Source organism: Mytilus edulis, chromosome 4 (assembly GCF_963676685.1).
Source record: "Mytilus edulis chromosome 4, xbMytEdul2.2, whole genome shotgun sequence".
NCBI lineage: Eukaryota > Metazoa > Mollusca > Bivalvia > Mytilida > Mytilidae > Mytilus > Mytilus edulis.
Window position 1 is genome coordinate 70,386,075 of NC_092347.1, and position 21,243 is coordinate 70,407,317.

The 21,243-nt window shown below is 31.0% G+C and overlaps 1 protein-coding gene across 1 annotated transcript; it reads left to right on the top strand.

Annotated features, from left to right (window-relative positions):
* Positions 1 to 2,404: 2,404 nt before the first annotated feature.
* Positions 2,405 to 19,890, top strand: LOC139520386 (dolichol kinase-like). Its single transcript, XM_071312982.1, has 13 exons — positions 2,405 to 2,543; positions 4,114 to 4,272; positions 4,761 to 4,854; positions 5,804 to 5,883; positions 6,446 to 6,583; positions 7,069 to 7,238; positions 7,989 to 8,045; positions 8,365 to 8,544; positions 10,091 to 10,297; positions 11,533 to 11,695; positions 12,200 to 12,298; positions 13,377 to 13,454; positions 19,743 to 19,890. The coding sequence occupies exons 2-13, from the start codon at positions 4,164 to 4,166 to the stop codon at positions 19,880 to 19,882; spliced, it is 1,515 nt and encodes a 504-aa protein (XP_071169083.1). The 5' UTR covers positions 2,405 to 2,543; positions 4,114 to 4,163; the 3' UTR covers positions 19,883 to 19,890.
* The last annotated feature ends 1,353 nt before the right edge of the window (positions 19,891 to 21,243 follow it).

The window sequence follows — 21,243 nt, forward strand, 5'->3', positions numbered from 1 at the left end:
TCATTGTTGAAGGTCGTGCTGTACCTTGTGATTGATCGCATCACATCTTTGTCTTTGGCCTTTACTAGAGAGTTGTATATTTGGCAATCTCACCACGTCATATTTTTTTTATATTCTTATTGGATCTATTGATTATGATACGTGTTGTTATGTCCCTCGGATCGTTAACATTAACTGTTGCAATGGTGCAATACAGTGATAAGGAGTTGATAAATGGATATGCTTTAAAGATAAATTAAACTAATCAATTTCAATGTGATTTAACCCATTCTAATTTGTACGGGATTATTAGTTTGACGAGATGAACGATGCGGTGTTTTAAGGATGTCCAAAAAATAATTAATTTCATGTTTAATTTCCTTAGTTTGAATTGTCATTAGTACTAAAAGTGTGTCAAATGTATTGATTCGATAACTAAATAACACGATCAGGCAAAACTGTTTATATTTTTGAATGTGTTCTAAAATAAATATTTCTACTCGTATTCAAATTGATAGATTTTATTTAATGTGAATTAAAAACAATGCTTGGAAATAATTCAGTATTATCAAAACACATTGAAATAAAAACCCGAACTCTTTTATGACTGTATGACTGTCTAATTTAAGAATTACAACTGAACTAAACATGTTAAAGCTTGGGTCAAATTATCCCATTTAAAAACAGATAATACATAATAATTTAGAAGCGCAGTAAAAAAAAAGGTGGATTTATCAAAGCATCTACATAAATATAAAGTAATGAAAACCAGTTTATTGAAGAAATAAAATCGAGAAAAGGGACATACTTTTGAAGATACAAATACTGTACAATAAATCTAATTTAGTCTCTCAGAAAAACCAAGGCAGAGCAAAAATGTTTACTAGTACTTATATTTATATATCCATAATGCCCATTTCAAAATTTCAAACACTGGCGCAAGAACTGCACTATATAATTTGTTTTTCATAGCAAAAATTATTGCTTTCTATTTTGTGTAAAAGGTGTAAAAAGAAAAATGTGTTCCGAATTTCGAGATTAAAATACTATAAAAATAAGGAGATGTGGTAGGATTGTCAATAAGACAACTACCCATCAAAGTTCAAATGAAGTTGATATAAGCACTAATATACAACCGTTCGGCATTCTACTATGAGAAAATCCCATACATAATGTTTATATGTCTGCTATAAAAGGCTTTCTATTTTGGCAAAACAGATTTAGAAAAGGGTAAAGCCGCGATCAAATTTTGATAATGGTCAAATCCTTAGTTAGATCCTTATAGAAGTTAATGTCTGCTAAAAATGTTTGTTTTTTTTTAATATAAAGTTATAAACACCAGTTATGGTCTCACAGCCATTTACCCAACACCACCTTTATAGTTCATTATCAAATTTTAAGAGGGGCAGGACCTTTTTCGGGACGTCGGGATCGGGTGTTTTTAAATTCGGGACCTCGGGATTTCATGTTTTTAAGCCCGGGATTTCAAGCGGGACCAGGACCCCTCCGACCCCCCTGTCAATACTCTTAAATAGATGGGACAGTTTTTTTCTTAGATCTTGAAATGCATATTAAAAAGTGGCAAACTGTAACTGCAAACACTATCAGTTAGACACACTCTTCAAATGATTTAGCGCTATATTGTGAGCATGTCGACTCTTTGGGTTTTTGTTGGCTGCTACGTTACAATGTTTATCCATTTAAAAGAAAAGTTCTCACGGTTCTCTAGCCACTTTTCATGATAACGGCCAGAAACTCTGTTCAGCGAAAATGATCAGCATGGTATTTTTTTTTGGCTCAAACACATATCCTTTCATGACAAATAGTCACGGATTGTCCTCAATTTCATAAAAACTTAATACTAAAGTGAGCAAAACTGCATGACGCACTGGAATTTTTTTTTTTTACACATTTTGCTCAAATCTAACGTTGTTATAATTTATTTAATGTTTGTGGTTGAAGTTGATTGATTGTTATTTGTTTAATCTCCAATGTCAATGTTTATTTCAACGGTCAACTAAAGGGTATATGTTCAGAGTTTTTTTTCTGTCAAATTATCATGGTTTTTTGTTCTTGTTTATTTTTCGCTTTTAATAAGATAGACAGTTTGTTTTTTGTTAAATTCTATTTTTCTTCATTTTTTTTATTTGTATAACTATTACAATGTATTATGTACACTGATTTTCAGGTTAATTTATCCTATTTTAATACAAACTCACAATTGAATAATCGTCTTGACGTTTGGGTGTATATTTTATTCTTATTTTTAAATTGTATTGCTTAGCAAAAATAATAAGTTCAATTATCTCATAAATATCTAGTGTAATGAGAGTTTTCGTTTTGTTTGTATCAACGTTACTATAGTTAAACGCGTAGTTTGTAACGTGTGTATTGCCGTTATGGTTCTAAATTTATTTTCTTTTTCAAGCACTGCACCGACTAAGAGGAATGAGGTACACATGGGTTATCTCAATAAATAAAGACGGATAAAAATGAGAGCATAAAACTACACATAATCCTCCCCATAAAATACACTGTCTGTCTTTCTATTCAGCAAATTTCAGGTAAATACAGAAATTTTAAAGCAAACTAATTATCACCAAGAAAATATATGGCTAACTCAAACCAAACAAATTTATCAGATCATCCCGTAGGCGTAGCTTCTGACTCTGCCTAGTACCAAAACTATGTCCTAGGCTAGGTTATTAATGCAGAAGTTTGACTTAAAAGTTAAAAAAAACCGACATCACTTGGTAAAAAACGGTAAAAACGCAATTTTACATCTAAATGAAATTAATTGACTTTCACATTTCTGCTATTTTTGACTTCTTTTCATCTCATAGGGACATAGTATGACATCTCTAAAGGCTATATTTTCGAGAGGAAGGTGTCAGAGCCAAAATTTAAAATAGCCCTCCAAGACGTCCTAATTATTTGGACTAAGGGACATAGCTGCAGAATCGTAGCTCTTAGGTTATTATGTTACATGTATTTGTTCACTATTTGCAGACCATAGACGCAAATAGTGAAAAAATAACATAAGGACCTAAGAGCTACGGTTGTCAGCTATTCATCTCAGAAAGGCAAAACGAGACCCCAGCCATCGAGCGGCACGTTTCTGTATACCTTCATTTTTACAAACATTTTTTAGCTGGTTACTACTAAGAAATCAGTCTGAATTTACCAGTGCTTGTTCCAAAAATGCATAAAAAGTGTTAGGGACTTAGGGTAGGCACTTAAATTTAAGGTAGGTAGCAAAAATATGTATTATTTTTTTTGGGTCTTACAGTGAATAGAGAGCACCAACTAAAATAGATTTATGTTAAGATCAGTGCAACATTGCAACTGCAATAATATATATATATATGTATAGGACATTTATTATCCTTTCTAATGGTAGCTCCAATGGAATTCTAAGTCTGTCATGGTACTCTTATAAAGGTACAGGAATGATGCAAAGTATAGGGCCGGGTGTCTAAATAAGGGGCTAGCTACTCTGTTAATTTACAAATTATTTAGATACAACTTTCTAAGTGCAAGTGCTAAGAGTTTTTAAGCACCAAATACAATCACAATGAACACTTGAATCAGTACAATAACTGTATGTACATTTTTGTACCTTCTCATTCTGCTGCTCTCACAACAGGGCAACAATATTGACTCATTAATTGCAATAGAGCTAAAATTAATTTAGTATCTTAAAAATGTACAGTTGATTGTCTACATTGAATAATCATGATAAGGTTGGTTTTTTTCCCATGTTTAAAAACATAAGTGACAATAAATAATGAATTTCATGCATATTTATGACAAGAACAATTATTTTTTACTACAAATTTATATGAGCAGACTATTGTCCTTAATATGCATGAAATATTTGCCACTGGACATTAAGCAACCAACATTCAATCAATCTTTCCGTCAACAAAATGTTGCACACAAGTAAATTGAAGACCTCAAACATTTAACTGTAAAATTAGATATAATTAATTATCCTTATCATTCAAATTCATGTGTGTTGTTCAATTTTCTAAAAAAAAATATGATTCTTTTCTGCCATGTCTGCAGTGAAAATGTCTTGGCATTTAATTGCTTTATGGTAAGCAGCATATAAAAATATTGTTTATTTCATAGCTTTTCAGATCCTTTGATGTTTGAACTTAAAAGTAATAGGTAGTATAAAGATGGACCCCCAACAGATGATGGAAACCAGTGTTGTCACAGGAGGAATGGGAACAGTCTTATTTTACTTGTATACCAAATCAGATACAGAAACAGAGGTAGCTGTGTTAGGTATAACTATCACTTATATGTTTGATATTATGTGAGAAAAATATTTACGAATAACTTACTACAACAAATATACCACCAAACTATTCTTATCCACATACACACACAAACATATATTTGAATAAGAAGATGTGGTACAATTGCCAATGAGAGTCAGACAGCTCCCTACCAGAGATGAGAATTGGTTTATTTTGTTACACATTTATATGTAAAATAAACAACAACTTTGTCAATAGAGAATTAGTATATCATGATAAAAAATATATTCTCAAGACAAGTAAGTTATTCATCAAGATTTATAAAAATGACAATCTGAAATTGCATTTTCAGTTAATCACAAGCTTTGAGCAAATCTTGAGCCCATATTGTTTCTTTTATATTTAATTGAATTTAAATGACAGAACATTAAGCAAGTCTTTAGAGGTTCGCATAAGAATAGTCAACAAAGTGCTTAAAATATTCCTGAAGTGTAAGTCTCTTGCTCTTTTCAGGTTACCTAGCCTGTTCTTTCCTGATGATCCTGCTCCATCAGGCAGCACCACTATTCCATGTTAATCCAGTCAAGAAAACAGAAGGTATTTACAGGTATATGTCACAAACAGAAAAAATAGACCAAAACAAGTAGTCTACTCAAATTTGCATGAAACTTTTAGGTATCTGTTCTTCAAGTAATGCTGAAACTAAAAAAAAATAAAATAAATGCTATTTGAGATAAACAGATAAGAACAAACTTTGAAAAAAGTTGAAATAAAAACTGTCAGTTAGGAAATAAAATATCCTTCAATTAAATAATCCATGCAAGCAAACATTTGTTGTATATAGGTTTTACCTTTAATGCTTGAAAATACACTTTTCACTTCAATTTGGCAAAAATCTAAAACTGTTTTAACTTTTATTATGTGCAATAAAAACGATGATGTCCAAGTTACACAATAGAATCATATTCAAAACAGTGTAGCTGTGGCCATTGATTGACAACCTTAAATTATCCCATTGACTGGGGCAGATTATGTGAACGTTTGTCTGTAACAACCGCTGCTCACTATGTACTTGTTAAAGGCACTTAAACTGTGGGGTCACAAAAGGTTCTCAACACCTAAATAAAGAAATTAGAAAAACTAATCAGGAATAACACGATGTTTTGATTTATATCAATAATATAAATCAAAACATAAAGTTATTCCTGATTAATTTTTCGAACTATTTTAATATTAAAGGCGTTAAGAACCTTTGGTGACCCCACAGTTTAAGTTCTATAATAAGTAAGTAGTGAGCAGTTGTCGTTGCAGACACACGTTCACCTAATCTGCCCCAGTGAATTGGATACTTTAAGGTTGTCAATCAATGGCCACAGCTACACTGTTTTGAATATGATTCTAAATGTTTGCTGTTTATTTTAGTGTGAGAAATTACTTTTTGTTAAACAAATATTTAACTGAAATGTATTACTTGTAATCTTTTATTGTGCATCCACATTTTATGAATCTTTGTCTTTCTCTATTTGCTATTATGATTACATTTTCTGTTTTACTAGGTCTGTTAACAGTCAAGGACTGTGGAGTTCTTTCTTGATACCAGCAATTTCTGTTCTGGGGAATTTTATCACTAAAACAGGTAATTTAATTTTTTTTTTTATTTATAGTTTAACCTCATTTGTTGAGCTCAGTAAGGTCGAAAACTCAGTTTAATTTGAGATATTTTGTAAACTTCAGCAGAACTCACATTTTTAAGACATTTCTAACTCTAATGAGTCAAATTTGGATTATTTGAAATCTCATTTAACTCGAGTATATTTAAAAAATAAATTTAAAAATCATATGGATATTTATACATACGTTTTCTGCATGTCCATGTCAGACTGACAATACAAGGAACAATAATGAAATGGTAGAACATGGTGAGCTCCCGACTTAGAGTGTTTTGAATGTCGGATAAGTTAAATAATCGTATCAGGTCCCTGCGACTTCTGTTTATTTAGGCTTGACTGTAATTAGATTTAAAAAAATTCTTCAGACAAAAAATGATAGTTCATCACTAATTTGTTACAAAAAAAATGCACCACTGAGTTTTTAACAACGAAAAATTATGAACTATAAAAATGTATGGTTGTTGAATGTTCAGTGCATTTTTCCTGTGGAAAAAGTTATTTTATGTTGTGTTTTTTTATGTATTACAGATGACAAAATAGATAATAGTCTGTTGTTTGTTTTGTTAACTTTGACCTTGACATTAGTGCACTACAACCCTTCAAATGCTTCACAGATTGCTGGTGCATTATTGTTATTGTGGTTGAAAGAAATCTTTAAGCAACAAGGTGAGTGTACACAAGCTATAGATCAAACTTATCTATTGACTTGCAAGTAGAGTAGGTAAAATCTAAAAGAGGCAATCAATATTATATTTTCTTATTTAGAGCCTATCTAAAATGCCAAATTATTAAATAAACACAGAAAGCTTTTTTCAATTAAAATGTTATTGGTATTGATTCATTGGTTTAAAACATTTCAACCTATATATCGTCAACAAGTATATTCACAGTATACATGTATATACTTTTATGCAGAAAATTGTCTGTCCCTCATTCTGCCAACATTATTAAATCGACCAGTTAAACTCACTTTGCAAATCATTCCAGTTTAGATATCATTTGCTTTTACATACCGGGTAAACTTTTTTGAAGAACTTTCAGAATGCTTTGTTTGTTATAAACTTGTTTAAAAATTATATAGTATTTTAAAATTACAAAAGAGTTATTCTTCAATACTAGGAATAAATGGTATTTTTGTCTATTCATTTCAGGTTTGAGTAGTATTCAACTATGTGTATTCAACAGCGTTATGTTCTACTCTGCTTTGTCAAAATTGCCACAGAAGTTTCCAATGTCATTTTCATATGGAGAAAGCATCATAGTAATACAGTCTACATTTCTTATTGTCAACAAATTCTTATTTAGAACTAGTATTCTTCAGGTAATCAAACATGAATGACTTACTATTATCTGTGCAATGTTAGATATTTAAAACTAACAATAATAAATCTGAAACAACACCTCAATCAATAATCACAGAGCATGCATCATTTAGAACGTTGGTTTTCTAGGTTGAATGGTTTTACACTTTTATTTTTATTTGTATGGCCCTTTATAGCTTGCTGTTCAGTGTGAGCCAAGGCTCTGTGTTGAAGATTGTACTTTGACCTATAATGGTTTACTTTTTAAAATTGTGACTTGGATGGAGGATTGTCTCATTAGCACTCATACAACATCTTATATCTAATCATGATACAGAATAATAAAGATAAAATACTAAAATCCACTGTTAAAAATGTATGAAATTTTATGAGGCACTGTACTATAATTTCGTCTACTTTTAGATTTATTTATTTTTAAATTGACATTTATATAGTAAAATACTTAAAATCAGTATCAACAAATATGTGAGTAAACTACCCTTTATAACACTATAATTTTTATATATGTTAACAATAGGAAGCCTGTGTCACGTTATGCTGATCTACCACATAAGGAATGTGTATAGACAGTCTATATCTACAACTTCTATGTTTCTTGTAGCAAATTGGCTGAACTGAAGTTGTATTCTTAAAAACATGTGTTTCTTTAAAAAAAAAAAGAAGTAAAAGCCCTGCTTTGATATAGATCATAAAACTGAGTATAAGAGTTTTCAGTTTACCAATTAGTAAAAATGTTGTTTTATTAACAGGAAAATGAAGAAGAGATAAATACAGTGTCAGATCATGCCATGATAAAGATAGCAATGGTGAGTAAACATGTCCAGGGGTAAATATATGTTATGGGTGGATGGATATGGAACAGTGAAATGTGAAAAATTACATGGAAATAAAAGGAGTTACATACAAAAATGAAAATGAAATCCAACATGTTCAGTGAATAATAGTTTTTTGCTTTGTATCTTTATTTGTATCTGACAACGCCATGGCTAAAAAAGAAAAAAAATGTACCAATAGTACACAAAACACAACATAGAAAACAAAATACTGAGCAACACAAACGCCAACCAAAATTTATTATACACTCATGGTATTATATATATATCATAATTATTATTTATTTTTCAGCTTGCCATAGTAGGAGTTTTTCTAGCCTCAGTATTACTACATTTGATCAGAGAATACACATCCAAGTTGAAATTTTACATAGTTTACAGCTTAGTCATTGGAGTCTTTCTTATATTTGGTTTACCAAGACAAAACCCTATAGTTATCCTGGTGGAGTATTTCTCGGGGAATTTAATCAGAGTATGTAATTCAGTCAGTTCTCTTTCAATAGACATTGTAAAAATTACCCTTATCTTTTAAAGGTGGGTAACAATTAGTAAAGAAGTTTTTATAATTTCCCTGGTATAATATTATATCAAAAGTGTTAGTTTTTATGTACTTTTTTGGAGCAATGAACTTATGTATTTCATACACTTTCGGTTAATTATTTAAAGAAATAGATTTGATACACAATAGGTAAATATTTATTTGAGCATCACACACATTTTTTTTATTATACCGAGTATTGGATACCAAAATAATAATCGAGAAATAGGTTTCCTGATAGAATATTGTTGCTTTCTTAAGCTTAAACAAAACCAAAAATATTTTAATGAGAAGTCCTAATGAAATTTATTATCAATCAAATTTAATAAAAAAAAAAAAAAACAATTAGAAAGATTGCGTTTGATTGTCTTTTAAAATTTCTGAAAACCAAGGTAGACTATGAACAAGAGCAATTTTACAAAGCTTACGTCAGTCCCCAATAATACCAAATTCATTGCATCCTGTGTCCACCCACAGAAAATGATAAAAGGCATTTTAATATAAGTTATAATCATCACTCCTTTGTTGATCATTAAAAGTCTTTTTTTTACAGGTCCCAAATACGTTTGTTTGAGTAATAATTTTTCTATATATATGGATTAATTACTTGATTACTTGCCTGTATGCATAATTAGTACACGCAGTAAATGAGCTAATAATTATGGTATGAAATTCTTTGGACTATTATCTAGTCCTAGGTAAAATTGTTTGAGGGTTTCATGTTTTTAAGACAAAGATCCACAATACATAAAATGGATGTTTGTTTTTCAATTTTGTAAATGTTTAACTGAGGGAGTACTGGAGTATCGCTCGGTAAATGCAAAAGGTACTCGATTAGTAAATCTTCACTAAGTTGACATCCCTAATTTAAATTGTTAAATAAAGAATGTTGTAAATTTCTGCTCATATTATTACAGTCAATGAATAAATATCTGTATTGAAAAACAGTTACACAGCAGAGTGCTGTATTTTCACAAATTATTGCGTGCATTTATTAATGTGATTTTGTAATTTTAGACTGAAATGCGAATTTAATTTTTGCCATATTGAGAAAAATCCTGTTTAATTCATATTAAAAATTTCAAAATGTGAGTTTGAATTATTGTGATTCTAAGTTGAATTTCTAACCCTGTCGCATTTTTCTCAAAAATAAAAACATTACAATAATTTCAGAATTTACAGTATTTCTATGTTTTGTCCAAAAACACATTTTGAAAATTAAAAAATTTATAACTATAATTTTAATTTTTTGTTTGACCTTTTTATACTGATTGTCTTTTGTTAAATATGTATTTATGTTCTGATCTGTACAAATAGAGGCTACTTTAAACGCAATGATTGAAGTATTATAAATCTCTTTCCAAGGAAAAAAAACCAAGCAAATTAGCTGTTGCTTATGGCGTAATTATTTCTTCATTGTAACTGTCAAGTACAGCTGATGTCTTGCTTTATTGAAACCAAATGTATATTTCTGTTGTAGTTTTACCTTGTGACCTGGTATGGTTTATTGACAGCAATCACTGTGATGTACATGTTGCTACATAGTAAGCAGACATCTGTTTCCACGGCAACCAGAAAGTTTTTCCATGTCATTATAGTAGCAGTTTACATTCCAGGATTATTGTTGGATCCAACATTCCTAACTACAGCATCTCTGCTTGCTTTCTGTGTTATGTGTGTCATAGAGGTAAGTAAAAGAATTAAAGGAAACAGATATTTATTTTACCCCAAAAAATAATCTATTATAAGTTAGTTTAAGGTGTAGGATCTTGGTTAAGGGACATAACTCTAAAAGTAATTTCTCAGGAACATTTGTGTCAATTTCTTTCAAAATTATACTTCAACCTGCTCAGTAACACAGATGATTTTCATCCTGTATCACACAAGTTATTCAAATGAATTGATCAAATGCAATACTGATTTAGAGTTATCCCCCTTTACCAAAGATATTTTTTTATTTTTCAAGGGTACCCAAATGCCAAATATACATAAAGATATTTGAAGAGAAATGAAACAAAAAATATATATATATTTGAATACATCTCCCTTTTTATTTGAAGCTGAAAGACCGATTATGACTTAACCCTTTCCACCATAATGACGCCTTTTGACGCCACCCCCTTTACTCCATCATGATGCCCTTTGACCCCTGTGTAGTACCTCAGTTGAAATGCTTTGACGACAGAATGTCTGCATCAGACTTAAAAACAATTGTATCCAATATGAAAAGGAGATTCATGAGAATTATCTGACTTGAATTTCATTGATGAAATATTGGTTTTCACAATGCATTAAAACTTTAAAACTGATGATTTTTTTTAACTGAAAAAAAATCCTATGCGAATCAAGTATATTAAAAAAAAAATCCATGGAGGAAAGGGTTTAAATATGAATAAAGGGAGATGTGGTGATATGTCAATTAAACAGAAGCACTTCACCACAAAAACATCAAGACAACTACCAGTAAGTCTTTCATAATGAAAATATACAATATATTAAACTCTTTAAGGTCACAGTTAAAAAAAATTTTAAAAAAATCCAGTATGCATGTCACTTCAACACAATTTTGAAACCTACAGTAATTTGCAGAATCTCTTATCTTATAAATGATTTAACATATCACAAATAAATGTTATAGTGTGGGACCTTGGCATGGAATCCTATCGACACAAAAATAGATCAAAATGGCCCTAAAATAACAGATGTAAACAAGAAAATTTACAGCCTGATTAATGTACAAAACAAAAAAAACAAAACAAATATGATTTACAGCTACAAAGGTCAACAACTAAATTGCAAGCTCCTGACTTTTGATCGTCACAAACAGAATGTAGCCGTTTTAAACTTGTGTGTTTTGTATGTTTTTTTTGGAAGAATTGTACTGCTTTAATAGAAAAGTGTGGTTGTTTGATTATTTTTCAGACTTTAAGATATATGGATGTGCAGCCATTTGGAAGATTAATAGAAGAAAAGTATAAGTTATTCCTAGATAAGCAGGATGAAGGACCTCTAGCATTGACTCCAATATATTTAATATTTGGATTATCTTTGCCACTATGGATGTCATTCATTTTTAGAATACCAGGTAGATAATTGATAAAGTTTTACAATATAAAATTGTTAGAAACATACACAAGAATACCTTGAAAAGTAACCAAAGAAATAATTCACATTCATACAGCATAATTCATTTGTAATCTTGACACCAAGAAAATTTGACTTCACAATTAAATTTCGACCAATCATTTACCGAGAACAGATTTTTCACTAGTGTGGAGAAATATTTTTCTCACACTGATCAAGAAATGTAAAAATAGAACAAAAATTAGAGAAAGGACTTTTCATTCTTCCACTTAAGTTCTTCCTAAAAGTATACTGGTAACAGATAATTTATTTTGAAATACACACAAGGTAATTAAAAACTCCTACTTTCCAACCCTAGTCAATGGGGACATCCAGAAATTAACATGTGCACATCTAGTTATTTTGCAGAAGAAAAGCTTTTAGCTTAATAATTTTAATATCTTAATATTCAGAAAAGTAATTTTAACTTAAATTTAAATTTTAAAGTTTTTACTTTTCTTGACAGTTTCAGACATTTCAGTGTATGCTGGTGTAATATCAGTTGGTATAGGAGATGCTGTGGCATCTGTCATTGGCAGTAAAATAGGCAGGGTTAAATGGCCAGGTAAATTATTTAGTTGTAATAGGACTAATAAAATCATATAGAGTCAGTTTCCAAATTTGTACCAGTGATTACCCAAAGTTGTACATACTGAAAATGATTTTTATGCCCCATTTATGGGCATTATGTTTTCTGGTCTGTGCATCCGTTCGTCTGTTTATTCGTTCGTTCGTCCGTCCGTCCATTCATCCCGCTTCAGGTTAAAGTTTTTGGTCGAGGTAGTGTTTGATGAAATTGAAGTCCAATCAACTTGACACTTAGTCAACATGTTCCCTATGATATAATCTTTCTAATTTTAATGCCAAATTAGAAATTTTATCTCATTTTCATGGTCCACTGAACATACAAAATGATAGAGCTGATGGGGCATCCTTGTACTTGGGACACATTCTTGTTTTTTCTCAGAAATAATATTATTTCCTTGCAAAATATGGAATAGAAGATCATTTGTGCTCATTTTAAACTCCTTTGTGCACAAATGAGCACAATGTTGCACAAAGGAGTTTTATAGGGTCCTTTGTAGTGTTTTTAGAGACCCCTCTTATTGTATCTCCTCATTAGTTCCTTGAGATACACTACTATCTAGACAGTTCCTTTATTACTTTAATTACTCTTTCACTGGCAAAAAAATTGCTCTTATCAAACCTTTTTCTTTGTTTTGTAAGATGCACTATCTGAATTATTCTTTTAACATACAATTGTAAGCTACAAAATACTTGCCATCTTTGTTAAGAAATTTTGCTCAATCAATATTTAAGGTGGTACCTAACACTACAGGGAGATAACTCTGTAAAATCAGCAGAACACTTCAATGACGTTGTGTTGTTAAGGGAATATTAAGTTTCTAAATGATAAAAATAAGTGTTTGTCATACTGCTATATAACCAGTGTGATTTTTCTGATTAAACGGTTGGTTCAAATTTTTTGAATTTTTTTATATTTTTGTTAAAGGGTCAAAGTAAATACTGTGTCAAAATTTTATGAAAATTAAACTAGCCAAATTAATTTTAGTGAAAGTGTTGGGTACCACCTTAATATCTTATTTCCTTGTCATGTTGTTAATTACGATTACATTTTACAGGTAGTTCTAAAACGGTAGAAGGAAGTTTAGCTTCACTAGTATCTCAGATAGTCACTTTATATTGTTTACAGTATACTGGTAAGTAGGAATTAAACATACTGGGGATTTATTTATTTTGTTTGTAGATACCAAATTTCATGGATTGAGGACAATGGTATTTATGGGATATTAGATTTGGTGGTTTTGCCTGAGTCTGCATGTGTAAGCCAAAAAAGTGTCCCATGAAATTGTGTCCTCTAGAACATTATTTCACAGTTCAGCTGTGAAATTTTGTTCATGGGACAAAATATCACATTTGTAAACCATAAAATAGTGTCTCCCCTAGTACTTGCATATAATTTCATGGATGATTTATAAAATTATGTCCCAAAGGACAATATTTCATAGTGTAGCTATTTTTTTCTGTCCCTATACAAGGGAAATAATTTAGAAATCATTTAAATGTTTTAATCAATTAGTTAAATCAAACATCGTTAAAGATATGGAATGAACTAGAATCAAATGTCTCGATACTTGATCAAAATAATAATCTTCCAAATTTAAATGTTGATCAAGAATGTGTTGAGGACACTTCATGTGAGTTGAATGAAAAAAACACACACCGTATAAATATAGAAGCAATAGTTCATCTACATGATCAAACTGGAGTTCACTATGAAGCAGAGGCTATTACATGTACTAGTGCTGATGAAAATAATGAGCAAATATATGTAGATGATTTTCCTTCTGCTCAGTCCAAATGTAAATCCCCATTAAACACATCATCATTTGATTTATTTAACGTTTCTCTTAGGGATATGTTTCTACCCGTTGAACAGGACAACAATAACACTATCCCAACTGATGATATAACTGTTATTGAACAGGACATTCTCGTGACGCCTCCAAGACCGAAACGTATGCGCAAGAAGAAACGGCAATCAAGCATTTATGAATATTATTCCTGACATTATTGATCTTGTTAAAAAGGATAATTCAAAGATGTTAAAAATAATTCATAGATTCCTATTGCTTATTTAGATACAAATGTCAATTAAGTCTTATTATTTTTTGTTAAATAAATTTTTTGGTATTAGACAAGACTTTTATGCAATATGGACATGATTTCACTATGAAAAAATGTCCAACGAAGGTCACAATAGTATTTATTGTCAAGGGACACTTTTACATAGAGGTGGACAATATTTTATAATAAAATTATGTCCTGGACCAAATTTCATAGATCATATCCATGAAATTTGGTCCATGGGACTCATTTACTCATTTACTCATGAAATCAACAAAAAATTGGTATCAATTTCAAATAATAAATCCATAGTATGTAGGTTATTAATAGGATATTGGCTTTCAATGGTCTTGATTTTTTGAATTTGGGTTTTTGTTAATAGGTGAATGAAGGGGGAAGGAATTAACATGTGCATGACTTTTAAAGAAGAAGGATAAAGTTTCAATAAAAGTTTGCATCATAGTGAAGATGAAATATTTTAATAATCTTAAATTCTACAAGATATATCTATTGTTTTTAGAATAATTGGTACAAAATGTAACTGCAATGTTGAAGGCTATGCATTCTAATAAATGTTTCAACACAGAAAATGCAAAAGTTTTTTCAGTTTGTTTTTTACTGTCTGAAATAACTTCGTACTTTGTAGTAGCCCCTCTTTAGTGGCCGAGTGGTCTAAGAAGTTGAGCTGCTGTATCACTAGCCTGTCAACATTGAGTTCATTCCCTGCATATGACAGGTGCATTCAACTTCATCCTTTATAACTAGGATTGCCAAAAGGCACTCTGACTCCCTTAGCCAATAAAAGTTCGCCACCACAAGATAGCCAACATTACTGAAAGTGTCTTTAAGGGGGCTCACGGGTTTAAATCAATTTTTTTTTTAAATATAGCATTTCGCTATTTTTTTCTCTAAATAAACTTTATCCTATACTTAATAGAAAAATAAAAATATGGCGTCATCGTTCATTTAAGCTTACAATTTGCTTTCGAAAGAAGCATGAATTTTTGTTAAGGTACTTTTTATACGACTGCAAAAATTAAAAAAATTTTGGTCGTATATTGGTATGACGTTGGCATCGTCGTCTACGTCGTCTTCATCGGCGTCGTCCGAATACTTTTAGTTTTCGCACTCTAACTTTAGTAAAAGTGAATAGAAATCTATGAGATTTTAACACAAGGGGTATGACCACAAAAGGAAGGTTGGGATTGATTTTGGGAGTTTTAGTCCCAACATTGTAGGAATTAGGGGCCAAAAAGGGCCCAAATAAGCATTTTCTTGGTTTTCGCACTATAACTTTAGTTTAAGTAAATAGAAATCTATGAAATTATGACCACAAAAGGAAGGTTGGGATTGATTTTGGGCATTTTAGTTTAAACAGTTTAGGAATTAGGGGCCAAAAAAGGGCCCAAATAAGCATTATTCTTGGTTTTCGCACCATAACTTTAGTATAAGTAAATAGAAATCTATGAAATTTAAACACAAGGTTTATGACCACTAAAGGAAGGTTGGGTTTGATTTTGGGAGTTTTGGTCCCAACAGTTTAGGAATAAGGGGCCCAAAGGGTCCAAAATTGAACTTTGTTTGATTTCATCAAAATTTGAATAATTGGGGTTCTTTGATATGCTGAATCTAACTGTGTATGTAGATTCTTAATTTTTGGTCCCGTTTTCAAATTGTTCTACATTAAGGTCCAAAGGGTCCAAATTGTTTTATACAATATACAATGTATATTCTACAATATACAATGTATATTTTACAATATACAATGTATATTCACTGTTACTACCAACTGATAAATTAAAACAATCTTTACCATTCAGTGATAACAAGCACCTTTTAATATTTTTTGATGTACTTAAATGAGTAGTTATTGTTGCAAACTCCATTCGAAATTTGAATTGAGATCAGTTTTGGAAAAGGGAAAGGGGGATGTGAAACTAAATGGGGGGGGGGGGGGGGGGGGGGGGGGGTTTAATTTTTCTCATTTCAGATTTCACAAATAAAAAGAATTTTTTTTTTTGACATTTTCAATTGCACAATATTGTGCAATAGCAAGACATTTTCAATTAATTGGAGTTATCTTTCTTTGTCCAGAATAGTAGTTGAATCAACTTAAATCATTGTTTTATACAATATACAATGTATATTCACTTTTACTACCAACTGATTAATTAGGGCCACGCCTTTAGGCGCGTACCCTATAGTGATCAGTCTGTCCGTCCCTAACACTTTTGTGTCCGCTCCATATCTAGAGAACCATTATGATTTCATACTTTATACTTTACATGTTTATTAACCATCACCAGAGGGCGTGTCATAATGTATGTGCAACTTCCTAGGTCAAAGGTCAAGGTAAAAAAACTTTGGTTTCAGTTGACAACCCTGTGTCCTGTGGTGAAGATCGTGTCCGCTCTATATCTTGAGAACCATTATGATTTCAAAGTTTATACTTGACATGTATATGAACCAACACCAGAGGGTGTGTCATAATTTATGAACGACTGCCTAGGGCAAAGTTCAAGGTCAAAAACTTTGGTTTCAGTTGACAACCCCATATCCTACGGTAAAGATTGTGTCCGCTCTATATCTTGAGAACCGTTATCATTTTGAAGTTTATACCTGAAATGTATATAAACCAATATCAGAGGTTATGTCATAATTTATGTACAACTTCCTAGGTCAAAGTTCAAGGTCAAAAACTTTGGTTTCAGTTGACAACCCCATGTCCTATGGTAAAGATCGTGTCCGCTCTATATCTTGAGAACCGTTATCATTTCAAAGTTTATACTTGACATGTATATAAACCAACACCAAAGGGTGTGTCATAATTTATGTGCAACTTCCTAGGTCAAAGGTCAAGGTCAAAAACTTTGGTTTCAGTTGACAACCCCATGTTCTATGGTAAAGATCGTGTCCGCTCTATATCTTGAGAACCGTTATCATTTCAAAGTTTATACTTGACATGTTTATAAACCAACACCAAAGGGTGTGTCATAATTTATTTACAACTTCCTAGGTCAAAGGTCAAGGTCAAAAACTTTGATTTCAGTTGACAAACCCATGTCCTATGGTAAAGATACAATTTTTTAATGCACATTATTCACAGCGGGGCCCACAGAGATGGCTCCCATCTCAATCTAGTTAAAACAATCTTTACCATTCAGTGATAACAAGCACCTTTTGTTACATTTTAATATTTTACGATGTAATTAAATGAGTAGTTACATGTATTGTTGCAAACTCCATTAGAAATTTGAATTGAGATCAGTTTTGGAAAAAGGGAATGGGGGATGTGAAAAAAAATGGGGGGGGGGGGGTTAAATTTTTCTCATTTCAGATTTCATAAATAAAAAGAAAATTTCTTCAAACATTTTTTTGAGAGGATTAATATTCAACAGCATAGTGAATTGCTCAAAGGCAAAAAAGTATTTTAAGTTCATTAGACCACATTCATTCTGTGTCCGAAACCTATGCTGTGTCAACTATTTAATCACAATCCAAATTTAGAGCTGAATCCAGCTTGAATGTTGTGTCCATACTTGCCCCAACCGTTCAGGGTTCAACCTCTGCGGTCGTATAAAGCTGCGCCCTGTGGAGCATCTGGTTTTCTGTTGAACTAATAGGAGAATAAAAGAAGGATATATCGAAATAAAAAAAGAACTACATTACAGAATTCGCTTAAATTTCATAATAGTGTAGTTCAAGTGCAGCTTACTTGAAAAAAATAATAAAAAATATAGGTCACAGATGAATTAAAAAAGTCATTCTATTCATAATGCAAAAAAATTGGCATTTTTTTTCACCAAAGGGAGATAATTTGGAGCCTTTTCAATGATATGAACATTTTTAAAGTCATCTGGGGCCAAAACAAATTGATTTTTTGGGTTGATTTTTGTACCATATCATAAAGTAAGAACTAATAATGTAATAAATAAAACATGTAATGAAAAAAAATATGTTAAAATGTTTGCTGATTTTTTTGTACCCTCGAACCTCCTTAAACAAAGAATAATCATACAATCTTCAAGTTATCTGTTATAGGTAATTTTAGTAGGAATAAGTTGGTCTACTGTCAAAGTTTAAAAAAAAATTATGATGATACTGGCTATTCCTATATTTGGACAGCACAGCTTTTTCCTAGCTCAGATTAGCTTATTCCTTCGATAAAGATGCGCCTACATGATGAATTTAGACAGGAATGGCATTCAATTATGTTAAATTCACCAAAATCCATAAATTATAGATTATTTAAGGAAACATTTCAGTTTGAATATTTTTTAAATATATTGGAAGATAAAGATATCTATACGCTGAGTAAGTTTAGAACCCAAATTCATAGACTCCCTATAGAAACAGGACAGTGGAATGGTATAGAAAGGGAAAATAAAAATGTTTGAGATGTAATAATAACTGTATTGGTGATGAATATCATTATATTGTTGACTGTAAATTATTTGAAACTGACAGAAAAAAACAAATTGATAAAAATTTGTGGCAAAGGCCAAATATTTTGAAATTTAAAGAAATAATAAGTTGAACAAACAAGTTTAAATTTAAAAAAAACTATGTAGATTTACATGCAAAATAAATAAATCATTTATTCTCTAGGCAATAACATAACCCCCATTTTGTATATTTTGTTACGTACATACTGATATATGTGTATGTGGGTATTTAACGATAGTTGGTGTATGCCTATGTGTATGTGGGTATTTAACGGTAGTTGGTGTATGCCTATGTGTATGTGGGTATTTAACGGTAGTTGGTGTATGCCTATGTGTATGTATGTTTGTGTGTAAGATGTTATGATAAATAAGTTTGTTTTCATTGTTATATGTATGTATATCTCTGTACCATTGTATCTTATGGTTTATGAGAATAAAGATTATTATGTTAAAAATAGCAATAAACCTGTCCTGATTTAACACTTCCTCTGAAAATCAATACAAGTACACTTTCATAAATGATTTTTTTCACAGATGTATATATAATACATCAAATTGTGGGAGCATATGCAGATATAAATGCTTTATTGGCATGAAAAGGGTGTCTGGATTGTTCACAGGGAAAATTGATGTTCAATTTGACAAAAGTGTAAAAAGAACAGGAATATACTAGATCTTTTGCAAATGAAGGAATAGTTGAAATTATATGTTTTAACAATTTGCCATTTCAAATCAAAAGAACTATGGGTAGTTTAAATAATTCATACCCTATATTTCAAATAACATCCATCATTGGTTGAATTATTATTAAGATTTTTTACTTAAATCCTAAACCAAAAATATGTGCAATAAAGCAACATGCTGTTTAGTAATTGTCATAATAGGAAGGATTAACGCATTTTTTTTTATTTTCAGGCAAAGTAGAATCATCCTGGACATTTATTACACTTATAGCAGTAACCATAACAACAGTTCTAGAGGCAGTTACTACACAAATAGACAATCTAGTTTTACCATTGTTCTTATATACAATTTTATTATTAAATATGTTATAATTAATTTACTTGAAGGATTTTTTTTCTTTCTTATTTACCCACTATTCAATCTTTGTCTAATATAGGTTGTTATGATTACATCATATATACAGATTTCTAATTTTTTTATTTAAAGAAAAGGGTGAGACATCTACATTGCCAATTTCAAAAGCAGAATTTGAAAATGTAATTTCTGTCCATATTGCTGTGTACTGTAAACTCAGAAATTAATGCGAGGTTTTTATTATTGCGAAAAATGCGACAGAGTTGTAAAAGCATTAATTTAAACTTGCATATTGAATATTTTATATGAATTAAAAAGGACTTTTCTCAAAATCGTGAAAATTAAAATCGCATTCAAGTTTAAAATGACAAAATTGCAATAATAAATGCACACAATAATTTCTGAATTTACAGTATTTATTTATTCCACATTGGCTTGAGGTATAGGGAGAGGTTTGAGACCTCATAAGACATGTTTAACCACGCCGCAAATTGCAACTGTTCTGGGTCAGGAACCTTTTCGGTCTTCATTAGTGTTGTGTTCTTTTTTATTTTATGTTGGTTCATTTATGTTTCATAGTTTAGTGTGTTGTCCATTTCACTGAACTAGTATACATTACTGCTAAATCTTAGGATGCAGGATTTCCTCTGTGTGTTAAAAACTCATTAATGAACTTATAAAAAAGAAGATGTAGTATGATTGCCAGTGAGACAACTCTCCACAAGAGACCAAACAACTCAAAAATTAACAATGAGCAAAGCCCATATGCCATAGTCAGCTATAAAAGGCCCAGAATTGACAAATGTATAACAATTCAAACAAGAAAACTAACAGCCTAATTTATGTACAAACAAGAATGTGTCTATAGTACACGGATTCCCCACTCCCACTAACTTTATCTATGGTCAGTGGACCGTGAAATTGGGGAAAAAAATATAATTTGGCATTGAATTAGAAAGATCATATCATAAGGGAACATGTGTACTAAGTTTCAAGTTGATTACTTCAACTTCATCAAAAACTATCTTTACCAAAACCTTAATCTGAATCTGGACAGACGGTCAAACAAACAGACGGAAGAACGAACAACACACAGACCAGAAAACATAATGTCCCTCTACTATATTAGATGGGGCATAAAAATGTACCTAAATTCAGGTCTTGGGTCAGGTTGTTGTCTTTTTGACACATTTCTGGTTTCCATACTCAATTCTACCTATTCTTTTATAACCAGTTCTATTTATCTTAGCTGTAGTGGTGAGCTATATTACATAAAGTTGACAGGTAGTACCCACTTCTCAATATGCTTTTCACTTCAAGTAACCAGTAATGCTATCTTACAGTTAGAATGGCCAAAAGTGTTCATTGCTAAAAATGT